This window comes from Acartia tonsa, chromosome 9 (genome assembly GCF_053477335.1).
Source record: "Acartia tonsa isolate MP-2025a chromosome 9, ASM5347733v1, whole genome shotgun sequence".
Classification (NCBI taxonomy): Eukaryota; Metazoa; Arthropoda; class Copepoda; order Calanoida; family Acartiidae; genus Acartia; species Acartia tonsa.
Window position 1 is genome coordinate 42,122,456 of NC_137268.1, and position 14,278 is coordinate 42,136,733.

The 14,278-nt window shown below is 33.5% G+C and overlaps 1 protein-coding gene across 2 annotated transcripts in view; it reads right to left on the reverse strand.

Annotated features, from left to right (window-relative positions):
• Positions 1–5,701: 5,701 nt before the first annotated feature.
• The window catches only part of LOC145328990 (uncharacterized), a 68,464-nt gene continuing 59,887 nt past the window's right edge, over positions 5,702–14,278 (reverse strand). The window contains exon 15 of one of the 2 annotated variants that reach the window (XM_080172982.1): positions 5,702–6,375. In XM_080172982.1, coding sequence (XP_080029108.1) covers positions 6,341–6,375 — 35 coding nt within the window. In that variant the 3' untranslated portion in view covers positions 5,702–6,340. The remainder of the gene's footprint in view (positions 6,376–14,278) is intronic. The other variant, XM_080172983.1, reaches the window with a different exon arrangement.

Sequence of the window (14,278 nt, forward strand, 5' to 3'; positions counted from 1 at the left end):
GCCCTCCGCATCTGTACTGGTTCCACTAAAAAATCTCCTATCAGCCACCTCCACCAAGAAACCAAAATCCTACCAGTACGGAACCACCTTTCCCTTTTATGTTCCCAGTACCTGGCCTCCTCCCTCCGTCCCTCCCATCCATCCTTCCACAACGTCACAACCCCCCCTGGCCCTAGATCCAAAAAATCCACCCTTCAATCCATGTTCCTTCCTACCCTACAACCTTTTCTTTCACCCGACAACACCCTCCTTCCTACAAACTACAAATCCACAATCTCCAGACTCCACACCTCTGCTGTTACCCAAGCCATAAATTCCTACCCCCCAAATCCTGTCCTCAACCACGCCCCCCCTGACATCAACACTTCCGAGACCCAACTTCCCAGGCACTACAGAACCATCCTCTCCCAATTAAGATCCAACTATTGTCCTAAACTCCAAAGTTACCTCCATTCCATCAACGCTTCTCCTACCCCCAACTGCCCATCCTGTCCCGCCAATCCTACCCCAGAAACTGTCCAACATCTCTTTTCCTGCCCAAATAATCCCACAAATCTCACTCCTATGGACCTTTGGCAAAATCCCTCCCATGTAGCTGCCTTCCTCTCCACCCATCCAAGTTTCACTAGTCTTCCTCCCCTCCTCCGCCCACCTCCAGAGCCCCCACCATAAGCCCCTCCCCCCCCCCCCACCATCCTTCTGATGACAACCCGGACCGGAAACGGACAAAGAACAGCCAATACAACAACAATAGAGGCGTAGGGATATGTAAATGAAGGATTATTTTATTAACTTAATAATTCTTTTGTGCAAAGAGTTTTTTTTACGGTTACCCTGGCCTCGTATCGCATGTGAATTACATTTTGTGGGGAAAATATGTTCGTTGTTTAGGTTAATTAAAGGGCAAGGTAGTGTAGCAACTAGGGATGGCAATCCGTCAAAATTTTGGACCGGATTCGGATTCTTAAAGAATCCGTCCAAAAAATGGCGGATTCCAGATTCTAGCACTATTTTAAAGGGCTTTTTTTAAATTAAAAAAGGGGGGAGGCGGATGTGCCACTTTTTGAAACCAAAAGTAAAAGTCAACAAAGGAACTCAACTAAAAAAAAGAGTTACAGGTCTGAGATTTTGCATGGCAGTTGTTTTATAGGGGTACAATATGGAACTGTGAAGAAACGGCGGCGCAACCGCCGAAAACCGCCGTTTTCCGCCGAAATTTTTTTGCCTTTTCTCGGCGGTTTTCGGCGGTTGTGCCGCCGTTTCTTCACAGTTCCATATTGTGTCCCTATAAAGCAAATGTCATGCAAAATGTCAGACCTGTAACTCTTTTTTTAGTTGAGTTCCTTTGACTTTTAGTTTTGGTTTCAAAAAGTGGCACATCCGCCTCCCCCCTTTAAGTGCTACAAAGGTCCTAAAAATTAATGTTCTTGGTGTTCTCTATAATTCACTTCCGAGAATCGAACCATATTTTAAAAGATATTATGTATGATGATGATAATCTTTGCCTTCAAAAAGGGGGAGTTGAAAGAAAAAACTCAAGCCACCAATTTTAGCCTACCAATTATGAATCCGAATACACCATTAAAAAATGGATTCGGATTCCAAAATTGGGCGGATTCTGAATTTGGATTGCCAACCCTAGTAGCAACACAGGGATAGCCCTTTGTTGTGATAGCGACCCACAGGGTTAAAGTCTTTGCACGTAGGGTCTTGTACTTATAACGTTAAGCTTGAGCTGGCCCTAGTGGCTATAATAAAGTGTCTCGCTCTTCTCCATGACTACTAGTACACATGTTCCCTAAAGAGCGAATCTTTAAAAAATATTGAAAATGAAATTAAGTTAAAAACTAATATATAGCTAGGCTTAAAAGTTTGAAAAATATGAACATTGAATGTTTTGCCTCAAAGCTCTGAGGTGGATTCTTAAAAAAAATTTGCCCCACTAATCGCTTAGTGGGGCAAAATTGTTTTCATGAAAAATCCACCAAAATCACATTAAAAATCTACAAAAATTTTACAAAATCATAGAAGGGTTATGAACATAAGATTCAGGGTTGGCAGACAAAAAACCAACCCGGGTTTTTTGCCCTTTAACCCACCTAAAAAAACCCAAGGGGTTTTAGGTTTTGTGGTTTTTTATATAAAAAAAGGAAAAATTGTTTAAAAAATAAGTTTATTTTTCCATTTTCATAATTTATATAAAAAGATATGTTTTCATTGACCCCTTGCATGCATTTAACAAAGGAATAGACTCATTACTTACACTGACATTACATCAATAAAAGCATGTACAGTTTTAGGATCTTTAAATTTTGCATTTTTTCTGTATGTCCTATTTGGTTTCATTGTACGGTGGTTTTCTTTGTATTTTTATAGTAGCTATTAATAGGTTATTTTAGGTTAGGTTAGTTAAAGGGTATGATTGCCTCTCCGGGGTAGAAATAAGAGAAAAGCTACTATGAAACTCGCTGCGCCATAGAAAGAATTGTCTATCATATATTAATAGCGTCCTCGCCCCTAGCCTCTAGGTGCTCCAAGAGGTAATTCAATGTACAGCTGCAACCAAAAAAAATTGAGGGGAATTTTTTTGGGGGGGTTGGTTGGGGCTGGGGGTGTCCCACCCATCAAGAAAATAGCTTAAAACCACCACAGGACCAATATATATATTCCCTGTATAGTAGAATTCAATCGGTTCAGTGGTAATATCATATATTATTCAAGCTTTTACAATAAAATCTAAAAACCCTAAAACCCCCTCAAAACACTTAAAACCCGGGTAAAACCCCTATTTTTGACGACCCTGGGGCTTTTTTAATAATACCCGGGTTTTGCACAACCCTGATAAGATTTGATTTAATTTTTGTAGATTTTTTATGTGATTTTGGAGGATTTTTCACGAAAACAATTTTGCCCCACTAAGCGATTAGTGGGGCTTTTTTTTTAAGAATCCATCTCTGATGTCTATTAAGTCTTGATTGGGATGTACAAAATTTCAGTGTTCAAATAATAGATAAATGTATATACAGACAACTACATCCCATCCTTTTTCAAATACCTCTTTCGTCTGCTTCTAAATTATTTTCGGCTACTTGGCTGTGTTAATAAAAGCAACACCATTGGTTGATTTTCAATGAACTAAGGAAGTAAAATTGACACATAGTTTACTTGTAAAGTAGGTGCGCTCCTAAAAAAATCTAAACCATAGAATTAGGAATGTTTATTGTAATATTTTAATTTAACAGCTATTAAAAATTATGTTGTATGATATCAATATTTTGAGTTACATCTTACAAAGCCTACGTGTATGTTTTAATTTTGAACTATCAATCTATCAAATATTTCTCCTCCGCGGCTTAAAATCCACTTTTTTTCCGCCGGAACAAATCGCTTTTTTCGCCGTGGAGAAAATCCATGTCTTGCAGGGGTTAATAAGATCTTGTCTCCCAATTATGAAATTTATTTTCGTACTCGTAGCCAACATTCTATGAAACCATGCAAGAAATATATATTGTTGATTACTTTACAGTATGGTTATTATATAGTTATCATTCAAGTTAGAGAGCTTAAAATAAAGTAATTAAACAACATTTTAATTAAGTGTTTCGAAAGCAGCATAGGTTTGAAGTGAATTTGAATTTCTGATTTTTTGTTGTAAGTAGCCGCTAAAAATAGCAGCTCAAAGTTCAACTGCATCCGCCAGTTAGTATGAAATAAGCAGCTTGCTTTTTTTGAAAAATTAAAGTTTTTATTTCCTTCATTTATTGCAGGGATCGGAAGCTGCGTGTAAGCCTCAGTGAAATCGTCATTTTATCACTATAAAATTTAGCTGGATGTATAAAACTGTCTCTTTAGTAGACAATCCTTCTTTTAAAAATTTCTTTTTCTGCTCACAAGCAGGTTTAAAACTGAGGCTTATGCGCGGCTGAGGCGCGGCTTCCGAACCCTGATTTATTGAACTCTCTAACTTAACAAAAATTAGATTCTAAAGCTAAAAACTTACTATGCTAATAAGTAATATTATTTATATTTTCAGAAAGTATTCAAACTATTACAAATTACTCGATTTTAAAATTATTTTATTTCAATAGAAAAATTGAGGTTTTGCTGAAAAGGTTTAGATAATGTCATAAAAATCGCAGTCTTCTATCACACTCCCGCATGTTCCTTAGCCGCTTGATTTGACCGTAAATAAATGGATATATAAATACTTTGATCTTACACCAGATTTTCATGCTCTCTAATAAAATAATAATAGCCTTTACATACCCTTTCCTCCTACTGGATGAACAAACTGACCAACAAAGGGATCAGCTCCAAATGGATTTCCTATTCGAGCCCTAATTTCCTAGTGTACAGCAGATAACCCAATTATTGCAGGCCCTATTTTCAGCTACTCCGGAAATTTGTGAGAACAAAGCGATTTATACATTGTACATTCAAAATTTTAATATTTTTTTTGGAAGTTTGAAGCTTTTTTAGCTAGTAGCAAATTTCGAGATAGGACGCGGACGCTAGGCACACTTTCGGAAACTAAATTGGAGTTCATCAATAAAGGTGGTTTTATAAGGGTGTGCGAACAGGGATAAGGGATGGGAAACGTAAGAAAATATTATTCCAGGCCTATTTTCCAACTAGGCCTAAAAAACTAGTTTCGGGATGACGCAGTAGTTAGATTTGAAAACTATGAACAATGATGAAATAGCTATTATATGAATGCAAAGAAAAAAAGTATAGAATAGAATTCAGGTAGTTGATTTCACCTATCATAAAATACAATAAAAACTTTTCAAAGAACCAATATGTTAGTGGCTTTAAGTAGAATCCCGTTATTACTTCGCCAACCCCCCCCCCCCATTTAAAAAAAAGTTTTTTTTGAGATGGTTAAATCTGATTTATTTTCAAACATTTTAAGGGGGGATCTACTTCACCCCAAAATTTGTATATAGAAATAAACACCGCTTTAACTCCCCAGCTTTAATAAATAAATTAAGTAAAATTGAATAAGTACATGGGTAACATTCTATCAACTAATTGTTCCATAGCAAACATATAAATTAAGAATTAAAAAAAAAATTATTTTACGTTAAATATTAACAGAAAAGTTCAATTAAGTGTGCAATAATTTTTACCAAAATTAATGAAATTTTTTTTTTAACAAAACACTTTTATTTACATATTGAACTAGTTTTGTATTTGTGATCATTTAGATGGGTTATCAATTCCACATGAAATGTAACTTTTAAATTGTCTAAAGACATGAGTTTTTCACATTGTTCTAAAGTATAAAATGTTGAATCCTACTCAGTCTTCAAAAAACGATCTCTCAATTTATGTTTTGCTATATGGACATTTATTAATGTGTAAATTTAATAATAAGTTGATGTGATTGAACGTCATATATATTGTTGTCAATCTGATAGCAGAAAGTTTTTTGTTGTCTTTCTAATAGCAGAAATTTATGTTTGGTTGAATTAATTTAGCCAATAATGAACTGGGGGACGCGTTTGTTATTAATTAATTGGTTAATGCTAAAAGCAAGTTTCAGGCTATTGGATATTGGCCTACAGCCAATGAGGAACTGGGGGAAATGAGTTGATTTTATAGGCAAAAAAGAAAAGTTGCCCCATCACTTTTAAAAGAAGGCTGAGACCTAATTTTCGGTCAGGTTTCCCATCCCTTATCCCTGTGTGCGAAGGAATACTGCGGTTTCATTTTGACATTACCCAATAAGTAATACAGTGGTCCTTTACTAACGTTATGTAACTTATTTTTTCACAAACTAAAAAAATATTTGCAAAAAAAGAAATTTAAGTATTGACACTTATAAGAAGCAGAAAAGTGTGAAAAAGCTACATAGTTAAAAAATATTTGTATTTGGAAATAATAACAGTTTGACATTAGTAAAACATTCAATTGTTTTTAAAAATTTTTCTATTCTGTAACCAAAAGTTTACTGAAACTAAAAAAAGGCTTTGTAATGATAATAAAGAAATGTTTCACATAAAATTCATTGAGGAAATACGTTTTCTTGAAAGTGGAGCAATTAAACCACCCCCCATTTAACCCTATTACAAAAACGCATATGTTTTTGAAATTCTGGTTAGGTGGGGTATATTATTTATACCTCTTTGGGGAAGTGACCTTTAGGGTTAGGGCTTCCAGCAGGGGTTAGATTGAATATCAAAAGGGGGGATGGGATTGCTACACTCGCAAAATTCTTGATTTTCCCAAATGATTTCAAATTAGACAAAACAAAACAGATTTTTAAATTGTAATATTTTCAGGGTAGAGTTGTATCAATTTATTTGTCCTGTGGAGTTTTTCATGATCATTCTTTGCTTCACAATTTGGATAATTTCTTTCTTGCTTGGAAACCTAAACAAATGAGAATTATAATTAGATATGCCAACAATAAAAGTATTGTATATTTTTTGCTGGATTTAACCAAATATAATTAAATTTTATTTTATCAGGAAAGCTACTTGAAAACTTATTTGGTAAACTGTGGCGTGCACATTTTTTTGCAAAGTACACACGAAAATTTGACACCCCCCTTAAGGTACGTTCAAGCATGATTTTGAGGGGGGGGGGTAAATTGAGGGGTTTATAAGTTTGAGGGCACTGTGGGCTACAATTGAATCAAGACAAAAGTAAGTGCCGAGCCCTGGGACCTATGTAGGGTGAAAATAGACATAAATCCTTGATGATTCCAGGTGGAGACAAAATATTTCAGCGGGGTCTTTTGGTTTTTTTTTCAATTTTAAGTTCTGAAAAAAAATTGAAAAAAATATGAAAATCTTTAATAAAAAACAAACAAAAAATAATTTTCAATATTTTTTTTCACAAAAAGATACAAACAACTTATATAAATACTATAAGCTTTAAAAAAATCACAATTTTCAAATTTAGACTTTCAATAAAAAGATTTGTAGAAAAAACCTAACAACAAATTCTAACATATTTCTGATCAACATAGCAATAAAACATCTTTTGCAAAATCTTTATCATCAAAAATAAATAGCACTTACTAAAGACTTTTTTTCATTTAAACTTATACTTTTCACATTAATTAACTTTAAAGATTGAATTTTTTAAAAAGAAAGGTTGCGTGATTTTTTTATTCATAATTAATTGCCTAATTTTGAGATTCAGATAAAAAACTTTACTGCTTTATATCATGGGATACTCTACTAGCAGCGGCTACGCCTCTAGAGCTACCATGTAAAGGAGAACCATATTGGTTCAGTGGTTAGTGAGATCCCTTGGTGCACAAAGACTCACATAGAACCTGTTACTTTATTATAAAGATACATATATACACAGAAACTCTACAATCAGAGTATGTCTGTTTGTTCATCCGTCTGTATAAAAATATTACAGAATATATTTATTTGGTACTAGCGGCTACGCCCCTAGAGGCCTTTAGGGGCACTTGAGAGGGGAAGAAGTGGTTGAATTCTACAACTAGATTTTTATTTTAGACTTAAAAAGAAAAAGTTATTTTTTGTGTGTGAAATGGGGTCCTTTTTTAGGGGGTGATTTCTCCTAGGATGGTGGAGGTACCCTCCCCAAAAAAGTTATAAAACTTCCAAGAACCAATGAGAAGCTACATAGAAAAAAAAGAACCATTGATCATTGTTAATTACTATTCAGGGATCTAAAGGGATAAGACAATGACCGCTAAATTGATTTACATTCCCAAATATGATACATGGATAACCCTTCTGTATGTTTCAGTTAATGGTTGAAACGTTGGGCACTTAATTTAATAATCCAACCAAACAAAAATCGCAACAAGTCCCCAGTAGTTAAGGCAACGAATAACAAATTGCTATATTAAACTATGGGGACTAGTGTAATAAACAGTCCATTGTCCCATCTCGCTCTGATTAATATATCTTTGCATATGTATATTACACTTCCTATTTTCTGTATATTACACTTGCTATTTTCTTTATTTGTATTCTTTTAAACTTAACAGCTTCACTAATTATGGATGTTGTCTTTTTCTCTTGTTAAATCCAATTACCTAATTCTGGATATTCTTTGAGGTTGATAATTACAATTATATTTTATTAAATGGGAAAAGAACAATTTAATCAAAATTCAAGATAAAAATTATTTTATCACTAGCGGTTTTGCCCCTAGAGGCATCTAGGGGCCCTTGATAAGTGGGGGGAAGTTGACCCCTCCCCTACTTTCAGTTATAGTATGTAAAAGAAAAAGTTTTTTTTTAAATGTTGGGTAGGAACTCATTTTTTTCTAAACTCAAAACTTCTCAGGACCATGAAAAGCTGGAACCAAAAGGAGAACTACATCAGTTAAGCGGTTACAAAGAATCTTCGGTACCGACAGACACCCTCACACACACACACAAACAGACAGACACAGAAACTGTTACTTTTATATAAGGATTAATAGACACTAAACTACTCCTTAATATGTTGATCCTATCAGTCTAAAAGATAGGTCAATAAAGAAGAACTAAAATGGTCCAGCGGTTAGCAAGAACTTTAGGCACAGACAGAAAAAACACACAGACATCCTATCTTTTTTTATACAGGGATATAACTTTTAAACGATAGGAAAATTTTTTTTTCCAGATGATATTTCTCTCACTGCTTTAAAGCACTATTTATGATACAAAATAGATTGATGTCTGTTTGTCCATCTTTCTGATGCTTAAGAACTAATATGGTTCTTTTTTTACTTTACAATGTAGCTTCTCATTGGTCCTTGGAAGGTTCATAACTTTTTTGAGAAAGAGAAGAGAAATCACCCCTTAAAAAAGGACCACAACACACAAACAAAACTTTTCCTTTTTAAGCCTAAAATAAAAATATAGTTGTAGAATTCAACCCCTTCTTTCCCTCTTAAGTGCCCCTAAAGGCCTCTAAGGGCGTAGCCGCTTTAGCAAAATAAATATATTCTGTATTGTTTTTATACAGACGGATGAACAAACAGACATACTCTGATTGTAGAGTTTCTGTGTATATATGTATATTTATAATAAAGTAACAGGTTCTATGTGAGTCTTTGTGCACCAAGGGATCTCACTAACCACTGAACCAATATGGTTCTCCTTTACATGGTAGCTTCTTATATGTCCTGGTAAGGTTTATTACTATTTTGGGGAAGGGTACCATCACTATCCCAAGAGAATTAACTCTCAAAAATAAATGTTTTTAACTTTTTCATTAAAAAAAAACTGTAATTGTAAGGGGGGTTCGACTTCCCCCCCCCCCCCCCAACCCAATGGCCTCATATGCCTCTAGAGGCGTAGCCGCTGCTAGTAGATTATCAATTAATATAAAGTAGTAAAGTTTTTTATCTGAATCTCAAAATTAGGCAATTAATTATGAATAAAAAAATCACGCAACCTTTCTTTTTAAAAAATTCAATCTTTAAAGTTAATTAATGTGAAAAGTATAAGTTTAAATGAAAAAAAGTCTTTAGTAAGTGCTATTTATTTTTGATGATAAAGATTTTGCAAAAGATGTTTTATTGCTATGTTGATCAGAAATATGTTAGAATTTGTTGTTAGGTTTTTTCTACAAATCTTTTTATTGAAAGTCTAAATTTGAAAATTGTGATTTTTTTAAAGCTTATAGTATTTATATAAGTTGTTTGTATCTTTTTGTGAAAAAAAATATTGAAAATTATTTTTTGTTTGTTTTTTATTAAAGAATTTCATATTTTTTTCAATTTTTTTTCAGAACTTAAAATTGAAAAAAAACCAAAAGACCCCGCTGAAATATTTTGTCTCCACCTGGAATCATTAAGGATTTATGTCTATTTTCACCCTACATAGGTCCCAGGGCTCGGCACTTACTTTTGTCTTGATTCAATTGTAGCCCACAGTGAGGGAGATAAACACCCCTTTATCCCCACCCATGGACGTCATTGCCCCCTCCCCCCTTAATCTAAAATCTAGAGATGCACGGGGATGTGTAATCTTTACGGGGATGTCATAAAGGGATGTGTATCCACCCCCTTTATTTCTGTGGGCTAGATACACCCCCTTTGGGCACAATATTTCTTGAGAATATTCCCTTGACCAAAAAGCAGAGACTGAATAACTTAATTTAATACTTAGTTCGTCCACCAATTATGTGATATAAGAATCTACTATAGATCTTATTTGTCATCCAACTGTTTGGAAGTTTTGTAATTTTATGATTGAGCTTTGCTACTTATGGAAGCTGTCATCTTTGTTTATTTAATTCCTTAGAACAGAGATTACATTACATAAATTAATAATATGTGTCTTGTCTACATAAGTATAACATTAACAAATAGGGTGAAAATAACTAATCTATATATTGTACTAATTTAGATACTTTAATCAAAGTCAAACTTCTCTACAATTTTCCGGGAGGAATAGGTATGTTTGACGGTCTATTAGTCGTTTGTCGCACATCGTAAAGGTTCCAATATGTAGTAGTTTTACTTATTTTAGTTTTTCAAACTTTGGTCATTTTATATCGTTATGGTTACCTCTATTGGCTATTCAATTGAATTAAATATACAGCTACGCATCTATTGGTGCTTTGCGGCCTTGTTAGTAGAGTAACTACTCTATAACTAGCGTGTTTAATCCGTCAACATGTCAATCTATTACGTATAAGTACTTACAAGATTAAAAAAAAATATTCTATTAAGCAATTGGAGTATAGTCCCTTTCGTGGCAACGCCCTTTAAGGGGCGTTTTTTTTCATATTTTTGCAGAAGCTTTTCTCCTATTTCTAACCCTGCGGGGCCCATTGGCTAACCCTTCGGGGCAATTAACTAACCATTTTGAAAATACGACGAATCGCCCCTTAAGGGCTTTGCGACGAACGGGACTATTCCCAACAATTATGTACATCATTTTTTCTTACATAAAAGATTACTGTTTTTTGTTCATCCAAGTTATTGTTAATTTTGAATGCTGCGCTACAAATTGACATAACTATCCTTGTTACATTATCAATATAAATACTTTGTAAAAGCGAAGCTTTTCAAAATTAGGGTCGGTCCGTCCGTCCATCCGTAACGGATAGCTTTTTTTTGTTAGAATTGTTTTATCGATTTCAAACTTTGCATGGTGATTCCTGTAGTAGTTGGGTACGATTTAGAAAGCGTAGTAACTCTATAATCATTAACAGAATGTCCGTACGTCCATTTTAAACATGATGATTCTTTTCTTTTTTAACAACAAATTTTTATGTGATCTAATAATCCGATTGGTGTGATTTTTGGTATACAGATTCCTGGGACAAAGTACAATATTATAGGCGAAGCAACTCTGTAATCAAGTCCTAAAAATGTAAGTATGTCCATAAACATTATTCTGTATCAAGCATTTTTTCAAGAAATTTACTTACAATTTTGCTTCGACTCTTATTCTGATCATTCAGTTCTGACACCATACAAGTGTTAATGTTCGTTAGTCCTACCGTTTCAGTGCTTCGCTTTTATGGATGTTGTCATCCTTGTTTAATCTGTCTTCTATAACATTTTTGTTTCTCAGTGATTAAGGGATAGAAAATAAATTTTCTTCCTAAAATGTTTTCCATCTAAAGGGATAAGACAATGGACGATAAATTGATGATAAATAAAAATTACTCAAAGTATATATTAATATCATTGGTTGAACAGTTTAGACACGTTAGTTTGTATCAACAAATCAAGAATTAATCCAAATTAAGCAACCAATGTTTAAAACTTACTTCTCCCTGAGATACCCGCAGTTCGAATTTCTAATGGGATTAATACGGGAATAGTTATTTCTCGTATCGTATTATAAACGGCTTTCCGCGGATATAGAATGTACAATTATAAGATTAAAACTAGTTTTTTTAGCCCCGAGGTGCCGAAGGCACGGGCTAAAAAACTGGTTTTAATCTTATGATTGTACATTTCTATATTCGGTAGAAAGCTGGATATAATACGATGCTAGACATAGTTTTTTCGTATGGATGAGAACCGGTTCCTATCCACCGGATTCGAATAAATGCGAGAAAATAATTTATTTTCCATTGATGTATCCCTTTAATTACAACATAATTACAATATAAAACTATGTATGTATATAATTCATGCATTTTTAGTTGTACGGGTTCATTTGTCATAAAGCTTAATTTCAATAGTTTTAATAGTTATGTCGATTAAATAGGATCTTATAATAGTGACCATAGTTGACGTATTCTAATATCATTATTTTAGTGGAGTGGGGGTAAGCCCAAGGGTGTTTATCCCCCTCAAACTTCGAGCCCCTCATTTTACCCCATCAAATTTTTTTTTTAATTAGATAAACTCCTCAAACCTTTGAAACTTCTCATTTTACCCCCCTCAAAACAAAAAGCTTGGACGTCCCTGATCATTATAATCCATATATAAAAGATACAGGATGTTTGTCTGTGCGTTTTCAATAAAAGATCTCGCTTACAGTTGGACCAATATGGCTTTCCATTGAAGCTTCTTATGGGTCCTAAGAAACCTTCCCAAACTAATTTATTACCGAAAGCACGCTCATATTTTATCCCCATCAATCTGAAGTCATCATTCTTGGTAATGAAATTTCTATTTTTTATTTGTTTAAATTGTTTGTAATTAATTATGTTTTATCATAGAAAATATTTATATTATGTTGATGAAAAAATGTTGTATTTTTTCCAAGGAGGTAGAGTACAATGGCAGATAACTTAATTAATAACTTTTCTTTCCATTGGTTTCAAAAAGGTACCAAAAGAATCAGGTAAATTAATATTCACAAATTTTCAATTTATAAATTTAAACCCTTTCTTTTATATAGTGTTTTAAAAATAGAAAGATTGATTTAACTGCCATTGACGTTTCTCTCTCCTACAATTAGTACTAAGTCTACACTTTATTTATTATCTAATTAGGACAATTAATACTGTTAGAGTGCAGATTTTATAGTGCAATTAACCTACTTTTTCTATACACATATTATAATTTATAGAATTTTGTCTGTCTTTCTGTCCTTCTGTAATTTAGGTGGTTGGCGATTTTTAGAACTACTGATAATTAACTTTTCTCGTATTCATTCGAATCCGGTGGACAGGAACCGGTTCTCATGCATACAAAAAAAACTATGTCTAGCATCGGGTTATATCCAGCTTTCTACGAATATAAAAATATACAATCATAAGATTAAAACCAGTTTTTTTAGCCCGTACCTTCGGCATTTTGGGGCTAAAAAACTGGTTTTAATCTTATAATTGTACATTTTATATCCGCGGAAAGCCGTTTATAATACGATGCGAGAAATAACTATTCTTTACTCCCCCAATAAATGATGTAAAATCTAGACAACTACTTGGTCCCCAAATGGTGAATACCCTTTTCGTCTGCTAATAAATTGCCTTTTGTTCTCTTTTTTTCGATGCTATTAGCTGTTTTCAATGACCCAATTCAAAATCATGACAGGGTCCCCGCCCTGTGGGCAGAGTTACATATAGCTCATATCCCTTCTATTCTTTTACTTTAATACTGGCCTAATACTTTACCTACATTAAATTCCCCCTGCCTTCAAATTCCCTCCCCTTCCCCTCCTCTTCACGTCCCTACCCTTCTCCTTACCTTCACTTAACCTATCACTGCAAGATATAAATATTTGGAGAAAATTAATGAAAAAATTTCTTTCTCTAACTTTTTAATGTCTGACTGTCTATTTTATTTATTTAATTTGAAACAGCCACGCTACTACTGCTTTGTTTTGCAGGAATTTAATTTAGTAGTCTCGAAAATTAATTTAATATTGATTTTACTCACTATGTGCAAAAAAAACATGTTATAAAAATAAATAAAAGTGGTTTTTAACTACATATTATAATTTTACTACATATTTCAGGTTAAGGACTGTTATACAGTGATTTTAATCATATATTGTTTGTGTGTATATCTTTTAATGTCCACTTTTATTAAAACTGTTACCATTATAAATACAACTATATGGTTTAATGAAAAGTGGCCATAACTGACATAATATCGACAGTAAATTGACATGATAACTATAACAGTGGACATAAATAATTGAAATTACTTGTCGTTAAAAAGGAAACTATTTTGACAGGGGACTGATAGCACAATGGACAATAATAAGGCTTTCAGTAAATTTCAAATAGATTAAAATCACCGAAAACTGTCACTTTTCCTACATATTACAAGGGAGGGCTGCTGACATTTCTACAACTTTCAAAACTACAATTACTATGTTTATGTCAGTGAGTTTATTTCAATTATGGGTAAATTGGCAATATTGTCATATTGG